Source organism: Barbus barbus (genome assembly GCF_936440315.1).
Source record: "Barbus barbus genome assembly, chromosome: 1".
NCBI lineage: Eukaryota > Metazoa > Chordata > Actinopteri > Cypriniformes > Cyprinidae > Barbus > Barbus barbus.
This window is the reverse complement of record NC_136729.1, coordinates 11,529,096-11,554,394: the sequence shown is the minus strand read 5'-3', so window position 1 is coordinate 11,554,394 and position 25,299 is coordinate 11,529,096. Positions and strand designations below refer to the sequence as shown.

General features: G+C 37.1%; 1 protein-coding gene across 2 annotated transcripts in view; it reads right to left on the bottom strand.

Annotated features, from left to right (window-relative positions):
- Nucleotides 1-8,931: 8,931 nt before the first annotated feature.
- Nucleotides 8,932-25,299, bottom strand: part of LOC306861258 (focadhesin) — a 63,930-nt gene continuing 47,562 nt past the window's right edge. For both annotated transcript variants that reach the window (XM_079403440.1, XM_079403441.1), the window contains 12 exons: nt 21,400-21,471; nt 21,188-21,290; nt 20,452-20,532; nt 20,250-20,378; nt 20,031-20,146; nt 18,529-18,789; nt 18,331-18,420; nt 13,518-13,695; nt 12,196-12,293; nt 11,693-11,944; nt 10,790-10,865; nt 8,932-10,600 (listed from right to left, as the gene is read on the bottom strand). In XM_079403440.1, the coding sequence (XP_079259566.1) occupies nt 10,527-10,600; nt 10,790-10,865; nt 11,693-11,944; nt 12,196-12,293; nt 13,518-13,695; nt 18,331-18,420; nt 18,529-18,789; nt 20,031-20,146; nt 20,250-20,378; nt 20,452-20,532; nt 21,188-21,290; nt 21,400-21,471 (1,530 nt within the window). In that variant the 3' untranslated portion in view covers nt 8,932-10,526. The remainder of the gene's footprint in view (nt 10,601-10,789; nt 10,866-11,692; nt 11,945-12,195; nt 12,294-13,517; nt 13,696-18,330; nt 18,421-18,528; nt 18,790-20,030; nt 20,147-20,249; nt 20,379-20,451; nt 20,533-21,187; nt 21,291-21,399; nt 21,472-25,299) is intronic.

Sequence of the window (25,299 nt, the reverse complement as noted above, 5' to 3'; positions counted from 1 at the left end):
ACTAAAGCCATATAATAATAGGTAGGAAAGAGTGAGAGTTGACGCATTAAAAACTTCTAAAAAGTGTAATTTATTAATATAATAAAACTATAATCCACACTGATGAATCCTAAAACTATAGGCCTATATAGTTATGACATCCTGTGTATGTGCCTGTGTGTTTGAGGGAGAAAGGGAAGAGACATGATAAATTGTTGATCAGATGATCACTGTTTCCCATAGTATAGCATTAAATAAACTGTAAACCTACTTAGTCAAATATGTTAACTCCTTGGATGAACCTTTAAAAGCATAAGAAGGCATCCTGTGTGTGTGTGTGTGTGTGTGTGTGCGCAGTGGTGTATAAAGAACCCGAAAACCACACTCAAGTAAAAGTACAGGTGTCTTACCAGAAAATGACTTCAGTAGAAGTTGAAGTCTTCATTTAGAATATTACTTGAGTAAAAGTCTTAAAGTATATGATATTTATTGTACTTAAGTACGAAAAGTATTTTTAAAAATCTTAAACGTACTTAAGTTTTGAAAGTAAAAGTACAAGTAAATGCAAAATGGAAAAGAAGCAAATAAATAAATATAAATATATATATATATATATATAAATCCAACATAAGAAAACATTTCTGGAATCTGCATCTGAAATAGCATTAAGATGTATTTATTTACACAGTTTAATGTATTTCTACGGAAGTTCTAAGCGGCCATGCATTATTATTTTTCTGTCTTGTTTTCTCGTTATCATGACTTAATTTTCTCGTGACCTCGACATAACGAAAGTTGTTTTGTCGTTATCACGACTTAATTTTCTCTGTGTATTCGGCATGACAAAATGCTATAAAAGCAGCATTATCGCAGCATCATGGATGATCGTATTCGCTTTTACTTTGATCAGGGACTCACTCAAACTGAAATAGCTCTGTGTCTGTCAGTGATTGACGACTTACACATAAGTGTTCGACACTTGAGGCGGCGGCTGTCGGGTCTGCAACTTTATCGAAGACAATATAGACCCTGATTTTCTCACGATAGCTACAATTACGTCGTGAGAAAACGTTTTTTACGTTGAGATCAACAACTTTCGTTATGTCGAGATCACGAGAAAACAAGACAGAAAAATTATAATAATGCATGGCCGCTTAGAACTTCCGTATATCTCAGAGGGGACATGGATGCATTTAAACTGCAGTTACAGATGCATAAATAGGTCTAATGTTGTGTTTTTAACATAAAACATTGAATACTGATATTTGAAATAATTTAAAACATGAAAAAAATTGTCAAAATGTGAAATTAAAACCGCTAGTAGGTGACAGCAAAGACTTTGGTGACAGAAAGTGACCATTAATGAGTGAGTCATTGAGATTCAACCGATTCATTCAAACGACCGATTCATTCAGGAACAGAGCATTTGGCTGTGTTAATGAGTGAATCACTGAATCATTTATTCAACCGATTCGTTCAAAAAGCGGATTCATTCAATAAGTACATCGTCCATTGCTCAGAGACGCAAAACAGTACTGTGATCTTTGTTTGGAACTATTTTCTTTGGCAAAATTTAGCAAAAACAAGCAATAAGTCTAAAATGTAAGTCACTTATTGCTTTACTGAACTTGTATGAAATGATTATTAAATGTGTTCATGCTGATATCTGCAGAAAAACGGTACTCTGTGTGATATACACATAGAAGTTAACTATATTATATAAATATAAAAAACATACAGAAGCATTTTTGCTGTCTACAATTTAGAATGCCTGGAATTTTTTAATACATTAATAAATCAAGTGTGTGCACTGTGTGTGATTTGATGATATAGCCTACTTGATAATGTTAGATCACACATCATTACAACAACACTTACCCTATTACCGCAGAAGATATACTGTATATCACACACCCCAGACTCCACTTTGAATGGAAAATGAATCATCCGCGATTGTGCGCGCACTTGTTTGCATGGTTTGAAGATGAGCAAAGCTGTTCTAACTTACAAACAGACCACTGATTCTCAAACCTGCTTTCCTCAGTCTGTGTTCTTCTGACTATTTTGTTGAAAGTAACGAATATGCTTCGGGGAAATGTATCGGAGTAAAAGTAAAAGTTGGCTGAAATATAAAAACTCAAGTAGGCTACAGATACTCCCAAAAATACTTAAGTACTGTAACGAAGTACTGTATTATTACTTTGTTACAATACACCACTGTGTATGAGTGTGAGAGGGAGAGAGAGAGAGAGAGAGAGAGAGAGAAAGCCCAAAAGGGGAGTTGTTTAAAGATGTGATTGGGTCAGCCCAAGTCAATGAAGAAAATAACCAATGGGCTGCTGATTAAATGTCTCATGGGCCGGTCTGTCTGGGGGAAAAAATCCTAAACTGACTTTTTTTTACAAAAACATGAAACAGCCGCAAAGACAACAGCGCCGTCAACTATTTAGGCAGAAAAACTATAGGCTGCTAAGAGTTTTATGGGCCGATCAGACAAATATGGTATGAGAAGATGTATAGGCCGAAAAGTACGTCCGCCCAGCGGGATTATGCCCGGTCTGCCAGATGGCCAGTCCGCCCCTGAGCTCTCCTATTTGGACTGGGAGGACACATATCTATCCCCGTGAGAATCATCATCTGACATTGAAATGTCAGTCTGTGTCTGATGTTCAGTAACACACATTGTGATGAATTTTACAAGCCTGTGCTTGAGAACCTTTCCAGTGTCTGGATAATAAACCAGGTATGCAGGGCTGTTTTTGTCATACCCTACAAAAATCCCTTTTTCGCACCGTGCATCCAATTTCGTTTTGTCTTGTTTGTACGCATAGCATGCTGAACCAAATACTCTCATTTTAGAAAGATCAGGTTTCTTCCCTGTCAGTGCATAATATGGGGTTTGGTGTATTCGGTTATTATAGCACCTGTTACGAGTTACTGCAGCAGTCATAACAGCATAGGTCCACAACATCTTGGGCAGATTGCTCTCTAGGAGCATGCACCTTGCCATCTCAAACAAGGTTCTCCAATTTCTTTCAGCAGTCCCATTTTGGTGGGGTGAATACGGTGCTGAGGTCTCGTGCCTAATGCTGTTCTTGCTTAACAGTGACTGAAACTCTTTAGCCATGAATTCAGTGCCATTATCTGACCTAACACACTTTATGCTCCCATAAGGGGCTGTATCAGCAATTAATTTTTCAGTGGCCTTTGCAGTGTCACTCTTAGCTTTTAAAAAATACACAAACACTGCACCCGAGTAGTCATCAGTAAATGCTAAAGCGTACTTGAAACCATCTTTACCTTCTGGGTCAATTGGACCAGCTAGGTCTGTGTGTACTAGTTCAAGTGCAGCATTAGCTCGTGTATCAGGTTCTCTGTTTCTACTTTGAACAAATTTACCCTGTGTGCAAATTTCACAGTTTAGTTTAGATTTGTCAGTCTTTCCCTTGATTTTCATTCCCTCAACTACATTCTGCAATTTGGAAACATCATCATAATTGCAGTGACCAAGGATTTCGTGCCAGGTTTGAATGTCTTCCTTCACAGTGTTCAGATAGTACAGTCTATTGTATGCAGAATTTAGTACCATCCTTATGAATGAGTTCGTCTTGTCCTTGTTGAAAGTTGATCGAGGCTCCGTTTGCTGTTGCTGCTTTAACAGAAAAAATGTTCTGAGGATACGATGGGATATACAACGCGTTCCTCAGCGTCGTCTTCAACTGATGTCCCGCGCTGTCAATCATGTACACCTCCGCATCACCTCTTCTCAGCGCTACTCCGCTCGCTCTGGTCCCGTCTGCCAACTCGATGTAGTGTTTCTCTGGCTGGAATTCGTCGTCGTCAAACCGTTTGAGTTTTTCAAGATCCGTAATGATATGCCATGTCGTACCTGTATCAACCATCAGTCCATTCCGCTGTATCTTGTAGGATTTGAAGTCACTTGCTTTAAAGACAAATGTGTGTTCGTCATTGACCTCTTTATCAGTGGCTTGTTTAACATTGTCTCTCTTTTTGCATCTGCAGTTTTCATTTCTGTGTGTTGAGCTTTTGCAGTAACTACACCACTGTCTTTTCCGATTTGGGGTCGGGCACGCACAAGCTTTATGACCGTTTTGGCCGCAGTTGTAGCACGTAATCTCCGAACATGCAAGCCTTTCCCTCCCCTTCCATTCCGGGGTCGAGGCACTCGCTCTCATCACGTTATCTTCACTGGCGCTGTTATGAAAGTTTTCCGTGCTTTCAAAATTCCTCAATTTGGTTTTGAACTCTGCAAACGTAATGTCTGCATCACTTTGTGTGATATGTACGGCAAATGGTTTAAATGAGTCCGGCAAACCTTTCAATATCATCGCAATTAAAAGTCCATCACTAAGCGTCTCTTCGGCATTTCTTGGTGCTGTGATTGCGGTTCCTGCACGAATAATATAGTCAGTTACACTTTCATTCGCCGTTTTTTGCAGGGAGGTTAACTCTGTGTACAGGCTTATTATTCGCGGCTTCCCTTTACCAGGCCCGCAAAATCCCTAGAGCTTTCCAACCGTCGTCCGCGGCATCTCATGACAACAGACAGACTTTTGTCATCCAGGTACTGAATCAGTTCAGCATATGCTTCCTCATTTCTGTTGGCACTGCCAACTTGGCAGCCTCTTCATCTTCATCACCACGCATGGGGGGCTCTGATATCACTGTGTCTTTCAGTCCTAGTAAACGCATGTGGCCTAGAAATTTAGTTTCCCAAAGTTCGGAATTCTTTTAATCTCTGTCGAAACACAGTCTATTCCATCGGCTACCCGCTTCTCTTCTGGGCCCATATCTTGTTGGTGCAGCCATTTTGTGTCTGATAACCGGTAAATTATATTTAGTTACACAAAGGAAAAACACGCTCACTACTTGGTATTCTGATGAACCGGAACGGTCTTTTATTTTGCATATGTCCTTTTATGGAAAGGCAGGTAACACATGACATGAGCAGTGTGAGGGCACACCTAATACAAACGTTAACAGTATATGCGGTCAGTCTTTTTGTTGATGGTTTCATTTTTTCAAACTTTTGCATTCATGCAGCTGCTTTTGTCCCAGAGACATCTACAAACCAGTGCTAAATTAAAAAATTTCAAGGTCCCGGAACCCCGGTCCCGAGGTGCACTATTTAAAGTTAAATTGTTATAATTCATGAACGCTTTGGAATACAAACCTACGGTTGGTCTCTTTTTAAAGAAGATGTGAAATCATTTAAAAAATTGAAAGTAAAAAAAGTTATAAAAGTTTAAATTTACTGTAAATAAAATGTATTGCACTATATTTATTTGATTTTATATAAAATAAATATTTTACAAAATAATCCAAATTTGGCAGAAAATTTAAGCCATACAGGTGCTGGTCATAAAATTAGAATATCATGAAAAAGTTGATTTATTTCAGTAATACCATTCAAAGAGTGAAACTTGTATATTAGATTCATTCATTACACACAGACTGATATATTTCAAATGTTTATTTCCTTTAATTTTGACGATTATAACTGACAACTAATGAAAGTCCCAAATTCAGTATCTCAGAAAATTAGAATATTGTGAAAATGTTCAATATTGAAGACACCTGGTGCCACACTCTAATCAGCTAATTAACTCAAAACACCTGCAAAAGCCTTTAAATGGTCTCTCAGTCTAGTTCTGTAGGCTACACAATCATGGGGAAGACTGCTGACTTGACAGTTGTCCAAAAGACGACCATTGGCACCTTGCACAAGGAGGGCAAGACACAAAAGGTCATTGCTAAAGAGGCTGGCTGTTCACAGAGCTCTGTGTTCAAGCACATTAATAGAGGGGCGAAGGGAAGGACAAGATGTGGTAGAAAAAAAGTGTACAAGCAATAGGGATAACCGCACCCTGGAGAGGATTGTGAAACAAAACCCATTCAAAAATGTGGGGGAGATTCACAAAGAGTGGACTGCAGCTGGAGTCAGTGCTTCAAGAACCACCACGGACAGACGTATGCAAGACATGGGTTTCAGCTGTCGCATTCCTTGTGTCAAGCCACTCTTGAACAAGAGACAGCGTCAGAAGCGTCTTGACTGGACTGCTGTTGAGTGGTCCAAAGTTATGTTCTCTGATGAAAGTAAATTTAGCATTTCCTTTGGAAATCAAGGTCCCAGAGTCTGGAGGAAGAGAGGAAAGGCACATAATCCACGTTGCTTGAGGTCCAGTGTAAAGTTTCCACAGTCATTGATGGTTTGGGGTGCCATGTCATCTGCTGGTGTTGGTCCATTGCGTTTTCTGAGGTCCAAGGTCAACGCAGCCGTCTACCAGGAAGTTTTAGAGCACTTCATGCTTCCTGCTGCTGACCAACTTTATGGAGATGCAGATTTCATTTTCCAACAGGACTTGGCACCTGCACACACTGCCAAAGCTACCAGTACCTGGTTTAAGGACCATGGTATCCCTGTTCTTGATTGGCCAGCAAACTCGCCTGACCTTAACCCCATAGAAAACCTATGGGGCATTGTGAAGAGGAAGATGCAATACGCCAGACCCAACAATTCAGAAGAGCCGAAGGCCACTATCAGAGCAACATGGGCTCTCATAACACCTGAGCAGTGCCACAGACTGATCGACTCCATGCCACGCCGCATTGCTGCAGTAATCCAGGCCAAAGGAGCCCCAACTAAATATTGAGTGCTGTACATGCTCATACTTTTCAGTTGGCCAACATTTCTAAAAATCATTTTTTTTGCATTGGTCTTAATTGATATTCAAATTTTCTGAGATACTGAATTTGGGACTTTCATTAGTTGTCAGTTATAATCACCAAAATTAAAGGAAATAAACATTTGCAATATATCAGTCTGTGTGTAATGAATGAATCTAATATACAAGTTTCACTTTTTGAATGGTATTACTGAAATAAATCAACTTTTTCATGATATTCTAATTTTATGACCAGCACCTGTATGTCTAAATAAGTTGTCTTCCAAATTTGAAGTTGATATGAAAAAATTGAGGTTACTATGCAATTTTGTTTAGGCGTTATACCACAAACAGCCACCGGGTGCCATTCAAACCCCATTGAATCTTTTTAATGCATTTTTCTGTCACAAATGTATAAATATCTCTCTCAGTTTTACTCCTATCACAAAATATGGAATCTTGAGACTCAGACCTTTCTGATGATATGTATTTTGTCAAGATTATAAAAAGTTTTGATTCTATAAGACCGTAATACCTTTGGAATATGACACCTCCCACTACGGGGGAGGAGCCCGCTAAAATATTTTAAATGACAATTTCTATGATAACGCATTATCCGATTTCAAAACGGTTTTCACATGATGAATTTTGAAGTTTTTAGCTTTCAAATGATATATAATATATGAAAAAAAGGAAACGAATAGACGTTTTGTGTCAAAGGTCAGAACTCCTGTTATGGTGTATATGTTTTGAGGTGCACTCTTGTCATAAATTAATACATTACTGCTCCTACTTAATTTTTAACAACAAACAGTGGTAAAATATCTTTTTAGGAGTCTTGGACCTTTCCAACGATATATAGTTTGTCATGATTAGATTAGGATTTAATTGTAATATATTGAAGTAAAGTTAGGCGTCCCGTATACGGGACGGTGACAGTTAAGGGGTTTTAAGTGATTAACAGCGTGCATCAGTTGCTTTTATTAAATTTTGAAAACAGCAATTTCTAGACCAAATACTAAAAAATTATGAAATTTAATTTCACAAATCTCTGTAATAGAGTTATAATTAATCATGTCCAGAATTTTGTGGGGGATTGTGTCTATTACATAGTTTTACTCATCCCCGCAGCTTTCAAGTTTATAATGAGGGAAATTCCTGCAAACATTTATTCAAGATAGCAAGTAGGTTATACGAGTAAATAAATCCACACAAACTAGCAGATTAAATCAGTCATTTGAAAACAGTGTGAGTGATTCAGCTGGACCGTGTCTTCTCTCTTTCACTCTCTCAAAGCGGCTTCACATCAGCTGCACACCGATCCAAGACTTTCGCTCGCATTTCGGGACAGTTGACAAAATTGTAACTTGCTTAATCGGGTCATTGTTGCATCGTCACAAAAATGTATAATTTGCACGTCTTTTTAAACCAATCAGTACTCGCGCGCTCCAGAGGCTGTTTCAAGGCTGAATCCAGTGTCGAACTGGGCCTTGTTTATAAAACGTTCGTCAACAAACACACTTGAGAAACTCAGTTGCTGCCCCCAAAAAACAAACGCTGGGTTCTTTTGGGAAGCTGAACAAGGTTATCTTTCCCTCACAACCAAACACACACTTCTTCAGAGACATTCTTCCCAAGCGAGTCCCGTGCAGTGATGCTGAATGAAGCGCGTTGATCTCTAACTCTGGTCGATGCATGCACGGGCGCGTTCTTCCGGAAGAAATGCCCATATAAGGAGTTCCACTGTCGTTTACGTCAGCAAGAACCACGATCGAAAAAACTTGTCCTTGTACTAACCCAGAAGTGAGATTTTTGGCACAGAAATACTCTGTTATACGTCCAAATTGTTTTCTGAAACTTTGGCCATGCTTGGCATGAGAATCCAACAGTGTAAACAACTCTGAATGCATGAAACGGCATTGTACCCCCCTTTAACAAATGACAACCTTCAGCCAAGAAAATCTGATGGAGCAAAGAGCACAAAATTCCTTCAAACAAATTGGTGAATCGAACAAATTGCATTTGGATTCACTGCAAATATATAGACTACTGTTAAAAAGTTTTTGAAAGAAGTCTCTTATGCTCACCAAAGCTGTTTATTTGTTTAAAAACAGTAATATTGTGAAACATTATTAACATTTAGAATAACTTTTTTTCTGTTAGAATATAATTCTGTCCTGTGACGGCAAAGCAGAATTTTCAGCAGCCATTACTCAAGTCAGGGATGTACTGGCCATCGGGAGTACCGGGTTTTTTTTTTTTTTTTAAATGACAAATTCCATAGTTTGTTATTATTATTTTAAAAACCATTTGGTACCATGGACCATGGTTTTACTTGTGAGCACCATCTTACTAATAGAGTCAGTTAAATTCTGGATTTTATGAACTATATTAAATTTCATTAGGGCAAAGGATAATTTAACAGAATAGCTTTAATAGTTTCTTTCTTTTTAAATGTTTAAATAGTGTCTTATATAAATTAGGTGTTCACTATTTATAATGTTAAAGCTCTTAAAGGGATAGTTCACCCAAAAATTAAAGTGGTCATTTACTCACCATCATGTCATTCAAAATTTCAAGAAATTCAAGAAATTTCTGTACAGTATACAAAGAGTAGAATACAGTAGAAATCAAGGGTAACCAAAGTGGTTTGATAATATTCTACAAATTATCTTCTTTTGTGTTCCACAGAAGAAAGTAAGTCATACAGGTTTTGGAACAGCATGAGAGTGAGGAAATGATGACAGAGTTTAATAGCAGTAACTTTTCTGCATTTTAGCTTAAAATCATTGCTTTACTGTCAAGTTCCTTTCTATGTGACAAAAATGCATTATTAAGTTCATTATTAAGAATTCAGTAATATCTATCATTATTTGTTTCTGTCCGGTTTTATTTATTCATTTATTTACTCCAATTTAAGGCCCTATAACCCAGTAAAACATTCACGAGGAAGTCATGGGCCAGATTTGTCCAGGGCCGAATTTTAACCCCAGTCCAGCCCTGACTCAAGTCTTTAGTGTCACATTTCTAATGCTTCTAAGAAACATTTCTTATTATTATCAACGTTGAATACTTGTGCTGCTTAATATTTTTGTGGAAACTGTGACACTTTTTTCCCCAGGATTCTTTGATGAATAGAAAGTAAAAAAAAAAAAAAAAAAAACATTTATTTGAAAAATATTTTTTTTCTAACATTACAGATGTCATAATTTAATGCATTCTTGCTGAATATACTAAGTACTGGTTCTTCATGAGCACACACATTTGAACAGTAGTGTATTTTTAAAATCTAGTCTGTGATATCCTGTATATTTTTTTGCAGGCAATGGCCAGAGTATTAGCCATAAATGTTAAGTGACTAATTCATTTGGAGCTTTTTGTACCATCATTCTACCACTTTAAAGCATGTTGGTCAGGCCCCATGGCTAGCATAAGCTACAATTACAGACCATCAGGCATCTGCATTATATATCAGCTTGTCTGATGGGAAAGTTTCAAATCAGCTGGATTTGAAATATTTATTGAAAGCAAATTTATGCAAACAGTGCAAGCTTCTTGTGAGCAGAAAAACATACTTGGTGTGGCACAGATGTATTTAGTTTACATATTTAATTGGTCACAGAAACAATGGTCAATATATTTTACATGCAACGCATGAAAATGAAAAATAACATGACTTCTGAAGCCATTTTTATGCACTTTTTTGTTATTGAATATTATGGTATACCTAATTTGAAACTATTAAACATGTCAAGTGTCCATTCTGGTTTGCAACACTATACACTGGGTTTAACACTAGAGTTCGACTGAATATGCATGTAAACAAATGGTGTCCTTGGTGTGTCAGAGTTTTCAGTGGGATCACCAGCCATACGCTCTGGTCCACACACCCTTCTTCTTGAACTCAGAGCTGGATCTCAGAGCCATTAGCGTCGCTAAGATGGAACGAGATGCAGATGAGAGTCAAATGAGAGATTTGAGTACATGAGTACTGTACACGTCACATAACTATCCTTTGCTTCTTGTTATCAAATCACGTAATGATACTTCTTATCAACACATTTTTAAAACACAAATTAAAGACTGATATGAAAAAAGAATTTGACTGAAACAAAGTGTCTCACCTTTGGCTGTAAGTAAGGCAGTCTCAGAGAAACCTAGTTTAGGACCTTCTGTAATACTGAAGAGCCAGTCGATGAACTGAAGGCATGAAGAAAGAAAGATTGGTGTTGATAAGTTTTTTTATTTTTTTCAAGAAATTAGTACTTTTATTGATAAAGGAAGTGTTAACTTGATCAAAAATGACAGTAAATTCATATTAAAGTTTATTTCATATAAATGTTGTTCTTTTGAACTTTCTATTCAAGGAATTCTAAAAAACAATTATCGCTATCCACAAAAATACTTAGCAGTACAACGTTTCAACATTGATCATGTTAGAAGGATTTCTGAAGGATCATGTGACACTGAAGACGGAGAAATGTAGCTTTGCATCACAGGAATAAATTACATTTTAAAATACATTTAAATAGAAAATTGAAAGAATTTTAAAGCACAATAATATTTCACTGTTAACTTTTTTTTACTGTATTTCTGAATAATAAATACATGCAACCTTGGTGAGCATAGGAGACTTGTTTCAAAAACAAACAAAAAATCTCACCGGCCTTTGAAAAAGTAGCATAGATAGGAAAATATGAACTCTTTTTTTAATTACTATGGATACTGTGCAGATTCTTAGAGATTGTAAGCATTGCAATTTGGTGTGTAAATCAATGTGTATATATTACATTTCCATAGTAGTTATATATTACATATTAGTTATATAAACAAACATTCAGATGTTCCAGTGTAAATGTTCGGATGTTTTAAACCATTTTCTTTGTTGTCTTAATGCTTTGGCAATACAAAATGTATTTTTGACATGAACTCAATCCACATGATTTGTGCAATGGACACGAATACCTTAAAACATTCAGCAGAACTACACATTTAAATAGTAAAACGAGAGATGACAGATGCCGTACCTTCTGTGACTGGGACTTCCACGGCTCTTTGGCGAGTAATTGCTTTATGCTGTATGGGATTCCAAGTAGGCATGAGGCGAGCGACAGCTCAGTGGCGTCAGGGTTGACATAGAGGTCATGGGACAGTTCTGTTGTCCAAGAGGACTGTTGCCAGGGAAACCACCGGGCCCTGATGCCAACGAGAAGTGGGGCACAATGGTCAGCCCAAGACACCACTGCTGCAGCAAACACACGGAGGAGGAAGTCTGTGCCCTGCCAAGTGATGATAAACATTATGTTTAAGTCAGTGAACTGGTAGTATCTTACTTCCTGCTGCTGTGTTTCAGAGAAAACAACTGTTTATATCATTAGGCCTACAGCAAGGCAACCCAAAAATACTTGGTGCAGATGGCAGCGATTGCTCTTTAGAGAGGCATATACACATAAGATTGTAAAAAAACAAAGAAACCAGAGCCATTAAATCAAAAACAACAGATTATGCAGTACAGTTATACAGCACATACCTCTATAACATTGACACATTTAACAGAAGGAGATCCGTACGCTGTGTTTCTGATGTGGCCCATTAACTCCAAAAGCCACTCCATTCGTTTAGAGACCCCTGAAAACAAACGAAACATTGTGCTTTCTGAATCAACATAACATGATCAAAAAGGGGGCACTTAAAATGATATTACTGTTGAATGTTTTTGTAATTTTTTCAAATTTTTTATGTCTATATAGTTTTTCATATTTTTATTTCAGTTTTCATTTTTTAGTACATCAAGTTGAGCTAAATTAAAATGAGAAATGTTGCATTGGCAACTAGCTGAAATATGTGAGATGAAAATGTTTTTAATGGTTTTAATTACAGTAGTATGGTATACCAACTGAAAAACGTAGGGTAATTGTTTTATTATTTTATCAAATATATAGTAAAAAAACAACAACAAAAAAAACAGTAATATCATTAAATTATATTATATTATTATTACAATTTAAAATACATGTTTTCTGTTTTAATGTTTTCAACTGTAATTTATTCCTGTGATGCAAAGTTGAATTTTCAACATCATTACTCCAGTCTTCAGTGCCACATGATCCTTCAGAAATCAGCCTAATATGCTGACTTGGTGCTTAAGAAACATTTCTTATTATTATTATCAATGTTGAAAACAGTTGAGATGCTTAATATTTTTGTGGAAACAGTGATAGATTTTTTTTTTGTGATTAATAAAAAAAAAAGGAAAAATAACAATTTATTCAAATATTATTGTAATAAAATAAAATCTGTACTGTAACTTTTGACCAGTTTAATACATTCTTGGTGAATGAAACTATTCATTTCCCAAAATTTTGAACAGCAGTGCACCTTTTCCCAATAACATTTTACTAGGTTACAATATATATATAAGTGGGAAGTCGTGGCCTAATGGTTAGAGAATTGGACTCGTAATCGAAAGGTTGCGGGTTCGAGTCCCCGGCTGGCATGGATTGTAGGTGGGGGGAGTGAATGTCCAGCGCTCTCTCCACCCTCAATACCACGACTGAGGTGCCCTTGAGCAAGGCACCGAACCCCCAACTGCTCCCCGGGCGCCGCAGCATAAATGGCTGCCCACTGCTCCGGGTGTGTGTTCACGGTGTGTGTGTGTTCACTGCTGTGTGTGTGCACGTTGGATGGGTTAAATGCAGAGCACGAATTCCGAGTATGGGTCACCATACTTGGCAGTATGTCACTTCACTTCACTTCACTTCACTTTATATTTATATATTTTATATATATATATATATAAGCTATATATATATATAATTTATATATATATATATATAAGCATTATTAACATACCTGCACTGGGACTAGCAGCGAACCGTGCTTGATGGAGAGCCTGCAGGAGAAGCCAGCTGATTCGTTTCTTAATCCCCACCTGGAGGATGGTACTGATGACATCATTGAGTCCGAGCAGAGGGACTCTGCCGGTAGAGGTCAGGTAGGATAGGATGAACGCTGTTTTTTCAACATTAGCCTGTAGAGGGAGCACAAAGTGGGAAGAACTGCGTTGGGGTTGCACATCTGTTGATTTAATGTCTCTAGCCACTGTCAGTGCACCTTTGAGCAAGTAATTTAACTTGTAAAATGCTCTGGAATGTTTGTTACATTACATGATAAATGACAAAACAAGCTGTCCTGTGCTCTTGCCATTAATTATGATTATCATTGATTATCATGAAAGGAGAAGAAAACCTTCAATGGATGAAAGCGTAACTATTCATCACTGCAAACAGTTATGCATTATGCATGCATTATATTTGAAGAGACTCGATTTTCGTGCATAAAATGAGCCTCATTACTAAAACCAGCAACAAATTTAGGAAAAACTAAAAATATTTCGGGATCCTTTTAAAGGAACACTCCACTTTTTTTTTTTTCGAAAATAGGCTAATTTTCCAACTCCCCAAGAGCTAAACAGTTGAGTTTTACCGTTTTCGAATCCATTCAGCTGATCTCCGTGTCTGGCGGTAGCACTTTTAGCTTAGCTTAGCATAGATCATTGAATCTGATTAGACCATTAGCATCGCACTCAAAAATCAGAGTGTCTATTTACACTAAGTGCAAATAGCCCGCTTTGTTGGCAAAGGCTATTTACACTAACTCCGCCCACCAACGTGTGATTTGGTTGGTCAACACTAAAAAAGGACTCTTATTCATTAGTTTCAGTGGCGTAGATGGTAAGGCGCATGCAATTTGACTCGATCGACCCGAATTCGAGCCAGCCTTTTGCCAAACTTTTTTTCTCCCTTTTCAAATCTCATATCGCATCGGAAAGGCATTTATTGTCAGTAAAAATTAAGGAAATAATCAAAAAGTTGAAAATAAAAGTATTGGGTAGGGTTAGGGTAGGTGTAGGGAGGGCTTTATTGTCCCAATAAGGTGGCATCCATTCAATGATTTGAATTAAAACTATAATTTACGTTAAAATACGCTATTATTGTGTACTGTTTTATAATGTACTACAATACTGAGGTGCAGATAATTACCACTATTTGCAATAAGTAGTATAAATAGCAGAAAATCTTGCTATTTTAACATAGTGTAAATAGAATCTATAGCTATTTGCACTTAGTGTAAATAGCATATCGTTAAAAATACTGCTATTTTCACTTGGTGTAAATTGAATCCATCGTTATTTGCACTTAGTGTAAATAGTATCTATCACTAAGAAAATATGCTATTTGCACTCAGTGAAAATAGCCGCTGCCCTCAAAAATGCCCAAAAAATTTAGATATTTTTCCTATTTAAAACTTGACTCATCTGTAGTTACATCGTGTACTAAGACGGAAAATTAAAAGTTGCGATTTTCTAGGCCGATATGGCTAGGAACTATAATCTCATTCTGGTGTAATAATCAAGGAACTTTGCTGTAACTACACGATGTAACTACAGATGAGTCAAGTTTTAAATAGGAAAAATATTGAAACTCTTCGGTCATTTTTGAGCGTGATGCTAATGGTCTAATCGGATTCAATGATCTGTGCTACGCTAAGGGCCTGTTTACACCTGGTCACTTCATGCATTTTCTCTGATCGGATATCTATCTGATTTATTAAAACGTTTCCATTTACACTTGGCCACATCAATGTGTCTTTGCAAAACAGATATAAATCCGTTCTTCAATTCCCACGCTATATGCAAATTTAACGGAGTTCACGTCAATGAAAGCAATAGATATGCACTGCATTTTATTAATTATCAGCTCATTTCAATATCAGAGACCGCAACAGGAGAGAGCGAGGCACCAACACTGGAAACAAGGCCGTCACTAGTGGGGTGAAAGGTGGTGACGATTACAGGGGCCCATGGCTGAGGGGGGCCCTTGGCGATCTCAACTGACTCAACAGCCTAAAAAGACACTCAGGACAGTTGACGGGCCACTGCTGTACATCGTCACGAAAGCTTATGATTTGCACGTGTTTTTAAGCCTTGTCAATTTAATCATTAAAAGGAGTTTAAAGCATTCAAACAGAAAATATGGAAAAAAATCAACTGAGTATTCGCGCGCCATGTTCGGTGCACATGCATCTCACAGAAAGCAACACCGAACCGAGCTCTCCTTCACCTCCTCCTGCTCCCGCACGAACAAATACAAATCGCAGTTTAAACATGCAAACAGAAAAAGATGTGAAAGAGCCCAATTAAGCACCAGTGCGCAGTGTTCCTGCGCATGCAGAGAGACAAAACTCAAAAGCGCTTAAACACTGAATTTGCCTCTTCTTGCTCTTGTACATACCAAATTATGTCAAAACACCCTTCTTGGAGAGTATCCTCGAAAAAACTGTCGGTTATGTCTTAAGTGAAAGAAAACAGTGGAGAAAGAAATCGATTGTGTATCATTATATTGGATGCATTGTCTCTTAAAGTGACCGCACTTAATTTACTAGCTGCTGTCGGTGTCCTTAATGTTAATACAAGAATATGAAAAAGAAAATCACTCACTGCTCTCAACTGAATTACTTTAGTTTTAATAAGAATTAATCCACAGTCAAACCAAACATTATTCAGACACCAGATATAATTTTTGATATTTTTTTACTAGTGGGTTCAGGACACTATAGTTAATTTAAGTAAGGATAGCAAAATAAAGTAAACTGTGACATTATAACCAAAACATTTTCATATAGTGGACTACCAGTAAAATTGATGATAAAATTTTGGGACCACAAATGATGTGTTTTTCTTTAATTGCTAATGCGACTTTTTTACACCACAGAACAAAATGAAGCATTGCTTGGTAATTGATCAACAAAGAATTGATAGTTGTGTAAATATTGTCATACTAACAGTTGTCTGAATTTTTGGTTGATTGCAATCCATTACATACCTTTCAATCAAAGTTATCTAACATTATCAAGATGAATTTGTTCTGACACAGTTTAACTCTGAGCTCTTGTCATATTTTATTACCATTTTCTAAACTATAGCAAATAAACTGTGATAATGTAAGAAATGTTGAAGGTGTCTGAATAAAATTTGGGTTGACTGTATATTAAATTTTTACAGTGAAGACTATGCAGTGCTATTTTATATTTGATTATTCGGTTTTGTACCTGGACACCTACAAACTTGAAAAAAAACTTAAACATTGTGTAAATAGCACAAATAAATAAATAGAATGAACATACAAATCAAACAATTTCAAACAGGGCCCACTGGTACAACCTGCACTGGTGCCCCGCAAACCCCAGCTACGGCCCTGACTGGAAAGGTAGGTTAGTCTCACTACTTTTAATGAAGATGATTGTGTGTTGCTCTTCTGCGACTTACTTTTAGTTTAATTCGCGGCAGTTTGCGTGACGGCTTTCTGAGGACATACTCAGCTACTCATCCGTGGTGACGCTTGTTGCATTAGCGCTGTCATATCTGACTATAACATGCCATATAGCATTTAAAACGCTCTCACAGGTTTATTATTTTAATATTTTGGGAGGAGTAAAATTAGCATATGTGGTTTTGGTAACCAGATGCATTTACACTTGTCCAGTTTCGTCTGGAATGCGGCCCAGACCACCTCCTGAAGTGGTTTGAGCGATCGGATTTATATCCGTCTCGAATGCGTTTCGGAGGGCATTTCCACTTGGTCTTTTCACGATCGGATAGCTATCCGATCAGAAAAAAACGCATGAAGTGACCAGGTGTAAATAGCCCCTAAAAGTGCTACCGCCAGACCCGGAGATCGGCTGAATAGATTCGAAAACGGTAAAACTCAACTGTTTAGCTCTTGGGGAGTTGGAAAATGAGCCTATTTTTTAAAAAAAAGTGGAGTGTTCCATGTTGCCTGGAGGCAGAATTGTGTAATAATGGAAATGAATCAATGAAAGACTTTGCTGATGCCAGAAAATCTAAACTAAGTGCTGCTAATAGAACTAGCTCCTAACTTAACATATATATATATATATATATATATATATATATATACAAAAAACCTGCAATAATGAATCCAATAATAATGTCCATAGTGGGTGCATTCATTATATCCACTACATCATCTAAATTATTGATGCATAACCTGGGAAAATATGAAATATTATATCCACTCAACCTACCTATTCCCAAGGTATACAATAAATACTATACATACACGTATATATATATATATATATATATATATATATATATATATATTATAAATATTTCATTTTTATTTTTTAAGCAGACATACTTGCTAATACAACAAGTTGGAAGCACATGGTTAGGGACAGACCAGAAGGCATCTTCATGAAGAAAGATTAAGATAAAAAAAATAAATTTCATGAAGATATAAAAATAAAAGTAATTTCAATAAAACACTTAATTTCTGCAGATGTGTTATGAAAATGTCTATAATAAAACATAATAAATGCTGGCATCAGCAATTCATAGTTAAATTTACTATTTACATGTTAATGAAAAAACAGCAGGCATTTCATTTGGATATTCAGTCTTATTCCCTCAGTCAACATACATTTTTTTTGTGTTTTTTTTATGCATCTTGTGCTTGCAAAGTGAGTAAATGGGTTCATTACCTTGAAGTGAAATAGTATGACTATATATCATGATGAAACATTTCAACAAAATCAGATTTATAAAGCTATGAATCACAAACTAATTAGAGTTATATTATACCTCAGTGACTTTGATTATGCGATCTATCTCAGTGTCGCTCAGTTCAGACAGACATGAACACGTGGCTTCATACAGGTCCACCTCACCAGCCTACAAAATGATAAAAAATATCACTGGACAGCAGCAGAACTAGCTAAATGTTGAGTTCTTAGTCAACATGTCTGATTATGAAACTTCTCACAGATTGCAACGACATACCGGTATATTATCAGGTAAGAGGTTATAGATCTTTTCAGTGGTAGAGCACAGGGTGGTCCAGCAGTTTTGTGGTGGGTTGGGAACCGCCATGGCTTTGGCCAGGCCATGCAGGATGGACAGACACAGAGGCAGGCGCTGAGGACGTGTGTCCGGCACAAACTGCTGGACTGCCAGACTGTCCACGTACACCTGCAGTTTGTCTTCAGCCACGTGCTTCATCCAGGAGCTCAGGCATTCGTAGAGAGAAGCCCTAGTACGGAGCTGTGGAGGGTACAGATGTTGAGAAAATTAAGACAATCAGAGCAGACTGAGAGAAAATTACAAAACAGTATGACATTTTCACGAACTTCTCACAGATGATAACGCTATGAGATAATTTGCTACTAATTGCTACTTTACTTTTAAGCATCTCTGAAAGTAACATTTCAAAGCGTTCAAAAGGGATGTCTAACAAATGAGTAAAAATTAGATTTAGAATTTTCTAAAGAAAATTGCATATGTAAAACTCGACGCAATGTAGAGCTGCTCGATTATAGCAAAAATAATAATTACAATTATTTTGCTCAACATTGAGATCATTTGTAATATAATACCATTAATCATCGGAAACATTAATTTATGTATTTAGTTTATTGAACTTTTTTTAAAGTTGTCTTTGTAACAGTGGACTTCCTTGAACTAAATATAATTGAACAGAAAAACATAAAAAATAAATGTGAAAAAATTTGATAAATAAAATACATTTGGTCTATCTATACAATTAAATAAAATAATAAAACAATTAAATAATTTAACAAAAAATGTAATTAAACTATTAAATAAAAATGGATAAAAATTACCTATTTTGTAGTGTACTTCCACAACTTTCTGAAAACTACTAAACATTTATTCAACATATAAAACAAGACAACAATAATTCACTTGTTTACTTAATTTTCATAATTTCTGGAAGCCATAATTATAACGGAAAATGAAATTTTATTAAAATTAAATTTGATTTGCTATGGTGTTCTTGGTGGGTGTTACGTGATTTCTTACTGGTCCAGCTCAAAAGGTGCACTTAAGTGAAAAAGTTCTACTAAAAAGCGACAGTGACAATTAACCAGTTGAATACTAAAATATCTTATTTAATTTAGTTTAGGGCTGGGATGGGATGGGAATCTCGTCAGCAAAACCGGTTCCGTGATTAGCAGATTTACTACTAATCACGGAACCGGCTTTACTGACGAAATGCGTATGACAATTGCATGCGATATATCGCCCAGCCCTAATTTAGTTTAGTTTACTGATTTATAGAGCACATTTAACAACAACAACAGATGTTAAAACCAAAGAGCTGTACAAGAAACATAGAACAGGATTAAAACAAAAAAAAGCTAGACAGTATACAAAACAACCAGAAAAAAGCCAGCATTACAACATCAAGTCTATATGAAAATATCAAAGAGACAGAAATGTGTGACAGAGACATGTTTTATACACAAAGAGAAAGAAATACTCACACTCAGGCTGTGAACCAGGGGAGGCACAAGCCAGATGCCGAGGAAAAGAGAGGCACTCTGGGAAGACTGGGCCTGACTGGCAGCTAACGCTAAACAGTGATGCTGCACCTCCTCACCTATGACAGGCACAGGACTTCAACATCATACATCCTCAAAAATGACACAATAGGGTATTATCTGCAGAGCACTAGCGATGATGAAGAAGAACAGGATGCTCACCAAAGCCGAGTCTCATCAGCGGAGAGAGGACGGCGCTCCAGTTGACTGGAGGATACTGGAAGTTTCCACCGACCGTCGCTAAAGTGGCCAGCACCGTCTTCACTAGGTGTGGAGGAGTGAACTCAGGTCCTGTACAGAATCACAACATTAGTATGCAATGGCATCACTTTTTATTAGATATTAGCATTAGATATTGTGTTACCTTTCCTTCCTGCTTCAGTGATGAAGTCTACTGAAGCTCGGATGACGCTTTTCTCTGGGAGATAACCAAAGTCCTGAGGAACTGTTAAAGTGGGATGAAAACGTATGTTTGATTGGTCTTCTTCACCGGTGAATGACCATTCGCACAGTATCAGTAATTTATATATTATTTAACTTTTGCTTTATAATTTATTATTATTTTTAGTAGTAGTAGTAGTAGTAGTAGTAGTAATAGTAAAATTAATAATATACATTTTATTTGTTTTATAAAATGTCATTATTATTACTATTAACAACAATTCTTATTATTTTAATACATTTTAATGGTATGAAAAGTTATTATGTAATTATTAATGTTATTATTAACAACAGAACCACAATAATAATAATTATTTTATAATATTACTTTTAATTAAAAACATTTATGATTAAATAATTATTATCAATAACAACTACATCAGCAACAACTATAATATTAATTTTTCTATTATTTTAAAATATTCATTTATATTTAAAAAAAATATATATCTATTTTTTATATTAATATACATTTTCTTCAAATAAAAATATTTAAATTTTGAATTTTAGATTTATTATTATAAACATCAATAATAATTGACATTTATTTATATATTATTTAATTTTAATTTAATTTGAATAAATTATTATTATTTAATTATTATTTCTATTATCATCAACAACAAAAAAGACAGAAGACAGGATATTTTGAATCTCACCTGCAGTTCGGCTGTGGCTGCTGGACATGTGGGCCAGATGCAGGTGTCCAAGCAGACATGCTCCATTAGACTGCAGACCTATTGTTCCCGAAAAGGTGATGATCTAGTGTGGAGGATGGTAACGAAACCAAGAAAAAATAAAATAACTTATACATATTTAGTATATATATTTAACTTTATTTCTGATGTATTTGAAATGCATGATTTCTAACCTGTGTAATGGCTCGGATGACCTCGTTCAGTCTGCTCTGCTGTTGTGAGGACTCCTCTGATTCACTCTTCAGCTAATGGAGATAAAAACACACTTTCTGGAGGTCAAAGGGTTCTAGGACACAGTAAAAGCCTATGAACATATGGCAGAGGTGTCAAACTCAAATTAACTGGAGGTCAGAAGTCAGGGTTGGTGTTTTCCATTGAGGGGATAGTTCAACAAATAAAACAGATGCATGAATTAAAAATGTTTTACAATCATTTAACAACACTACATTATTTTCTAAAATACTTTTATTCAGAAAACATGCATCAAATTGATCAAAAGGGACAGTAAAGACATTTATAATGTAATAAAAAAAGTATTTCAGATAAATGCTGTTCTTCTGATATTAATCAAAGAATCCTGAAAAAGTATTATGGTTTCCACCAAAAAAATTAAGCATAAAACACCGATAATAATAATAATAGGATATGTTACTTGAACAGCAAATCAGCATATTAAAATGACCTATTGTATTTTAAATTGTAATTATATTTTACAATATCAGTTTTTAACTGTATTTTTGATCAAATAAATGCAACCTTGGTGAGCGTAAGAGACAAAAACCATTCAAACAATGGCGCAAATCAAACAATCCGTCAGACCTGAGTAGGTATCAGTCTTTGCTTTCATCTTTCTCTACTGAAGTCCACACTGCCAAATCCTCACATTTCCACAACAAGGTCACCAGCACTCCAGACATGCGTAATCTCTTCAGAACATTTAATTCTCTCCCCTGTCCCCCTCCTCCACCTCCCACCACTTTGATAACCGCTTATGACTTTGCCTCTTTTTTCACAGACAAAACAAGAACAATCAGTAACCAGTTCTCAACTCCACAGGACCTCCAATCAACCACATCCACTGCTCTAACTCCCATCTTCTCCTTCTGTCCCCTCACCGAGGCAGAAGTATCCAAACTTCTCCTCTCCAGCCATCCTACAACATGTCCTCTCAACCCAATCCCCTCACATCTTCTCCAAACAATCTCTCCCACACTCTTACCGGCACTCACACATATTATCAACACATCTCTCCTCACAGGCATCTTCCCCACAGCATTCAAGCAGGCTCAGGTAACCCCACTGATCAAAAAACCTACATTAAACACTTCACTTTTAGATAACTACAGACCTGTCTCTCTCCTTCCATTCGTAGGGAAAACACTCGAACGAGTTGTCTTCAACCAGCTCTCGCGGTTTCTTTCACAGTACAACAAACTGGATGCTAAACAGTCAGGTTTCAGGAGTGGCCATTCAACAGAGACTGCGCTACTCTCAGTCACTGAAGCCCTGCGAACTGCAAAGGCTGATTCCAAATCGTCAGTCCTCATTCTGCTGGATCTTTCTGCTGCTTTTGACACTGTCAATCATCAGATTCTCCTGTCTACACTCTCATCACTGGGCATCGCTGGGATTCCACTTCGCTGGTTTGAATCCTATCTCACCGGTAGATCCTTCAGGGTGGCCTGGGGAGGGGAGATATCCAAACCACATCAACTGGTCACTGGAGTTCCTCAGGGATCGGTTCTTGGACCCCTCCTCTTCTCCACATACACTACATCGCTGGATCCCATCATACATGCACATGGCTTCTCCTATCACTGCTACGCCGATGACACACAGCTCTATCTCTCATTTCAACCAGATGACCCAACGGTAGCTGCACGGATCTCAGGCTGCCTGGCGGACATCTCGGCATGGATGAAAGAACATCACCTACAGCTCAACCTGGCAAAGACGGAACTTCTGGTCTTCCCTGCCACTCCGACTCTACAACATGACTTCACGATTCAGTTAGGCTCATCAATGATTACCCCATCAACTTCGGTCAGAAATCTTGGTGTAATCTTTGATGACCAGCTGACCTTCAAAGAGCACATTGCAAAGACTGCTCGATCCTGCAGGTTTGCACTACACAACATCAGAAAGATCAGGCCCTTTCTGACAGAGCATGCTGCGCAACTTCTTGTCCAGGCCCTCGTTGTTTCTAGACTGGACTACTGCAATGCTCTTCTGGCTGGTCTGCCATCAAACACAATCAAACCTCTACAAATGATTCAGAATGCAGCGGCACGACTGATCTTCAACGAGCCCAAAAGAGCGCATGTTACACCTCTCTTCATCTCCTTGCACTGGCTACCAGTGGCAGCTCGCATCCAGTTCAAGACACTGATGCTTGCGTACAGATCTACCACAGGCTCTGCACCCTCCTACTTCCACTCACTATTACGAACCTACATCCCCTCCAGAAGTTTGAGATCTGCTAGTGAGCGACGCCTTGTGGTACCATCACAGAGAGGCTCAAAATCACTCTCCAGAACATTCTCGTTCACCATTCCTGGCTGGTGGAATAATCTTCCCACCCCTATCCGGAACGCCGGATTCCTGGCAATCTTCAAGCAACAACTGAAAACTCATCTCTTTCGGCAGTACTTGACTTCATCCTAAACTCAAAAAAAAAACTCTTTCCCTCTATCTTTCTCTCCGCTTACTAGCTTGTACTTATTTGAACAATGACTGAGACTTGGTGTTACGAGCACTTCCTCTGTCTGATTGCCTCTTCAAGATTAATCGCTTTTTGTATTCCCCCAATTGTAAGTCGCTTTGGATAAAAGCGTCTGCCAAATGACTAAATGTAAATGTAAAAACCAAAACAAAACCAAAAAAAATTTACATTACTGTTTAAGCATATAAAATATATATTATGATGCTCTTAATCTAATTTATTTATAATCTAATCTATTTAACCATTTAAATTGTGTAAAAATTCAGCTTCAAGACAACCTACTAATTTTGCTTTCACTAATGAAAAGTACTACTCTCCAATGTTTAGTGATCAAAATGACAAATTACATAAATCCAAAAAGTCAGAAAGGTTTAATTTGTTTTCACATTTAGCATTCTCAAAATGGACTATTTTAACCCTACAGTACCCTCATGTGGCCAGCAACTGTTACTACTATATTTAAACCTACATTCACCTTTCCCCAGCAGTTAACTTTTTATTGTAGGTTAAATAGTGGCAGAGATCTACCTGCTTACCTGTACTTTCACAAAGTTACTACACAGAGTTGAACTAAAAAGAGAACAATCAGTTTTTAAAATCTTGTTGGTTTGGGGGGGGGGGGGGGGGGATTTAAACAAGTTTAGATCCGAAAGGAACAATCACCAGCTAAATGAGCTGCATTCAAGATTTTAATTCAAGAACGAATCAACTGACAGTGGGTGTTTGAATGCACCAAAATGTGCTTTAAAGTGTTTATTCAGTGACTTTAAGTCACTTAAAGACACATTAATACAAATCTTTTCATCTGTGGGGCGGCAGAGTAATCCGAGACATTCACAAGGCTCAGATTCACACTGTGAGAAAATCCTTGCAGACCCCTGTCAAGTCCCACCGTTACTATGGCAACACTTCCTGGCTACCTTCCAAGTATGGTGGCATTTGCATTTAAAAAGGCGAGACAGCTTTTGCCGTGTGTGTGTATGTGTACGAGTGTCTGGAAAGTGGGTGGGCACGGAAGAGTGTAATTTGCCACACAAAGAGCAGCCTGGCACAGGTGTGGGTGAAAAGGGCAGTGCCCATATGAGACTGGCATTTAACTGCTATCACTAATGGCACCTCAACATACGATAATGAACTTAATGTTGGGTAATATACCAGAAAGTGTTGTTTTGTGATATTTAACATTCACTAGGATGGAAAAAAAGCATTCTAGCTGTAGGAAGTAAGATTTATTACACTGCTAGTGTGTTATTTTCAAGTCTTGCACTGAAGGTACTGAATGCCAACACGTATATATCTTCAACTGGAACTGTGTCTAGCATCCTGCCAGGTACAAATACAACACAAGGCT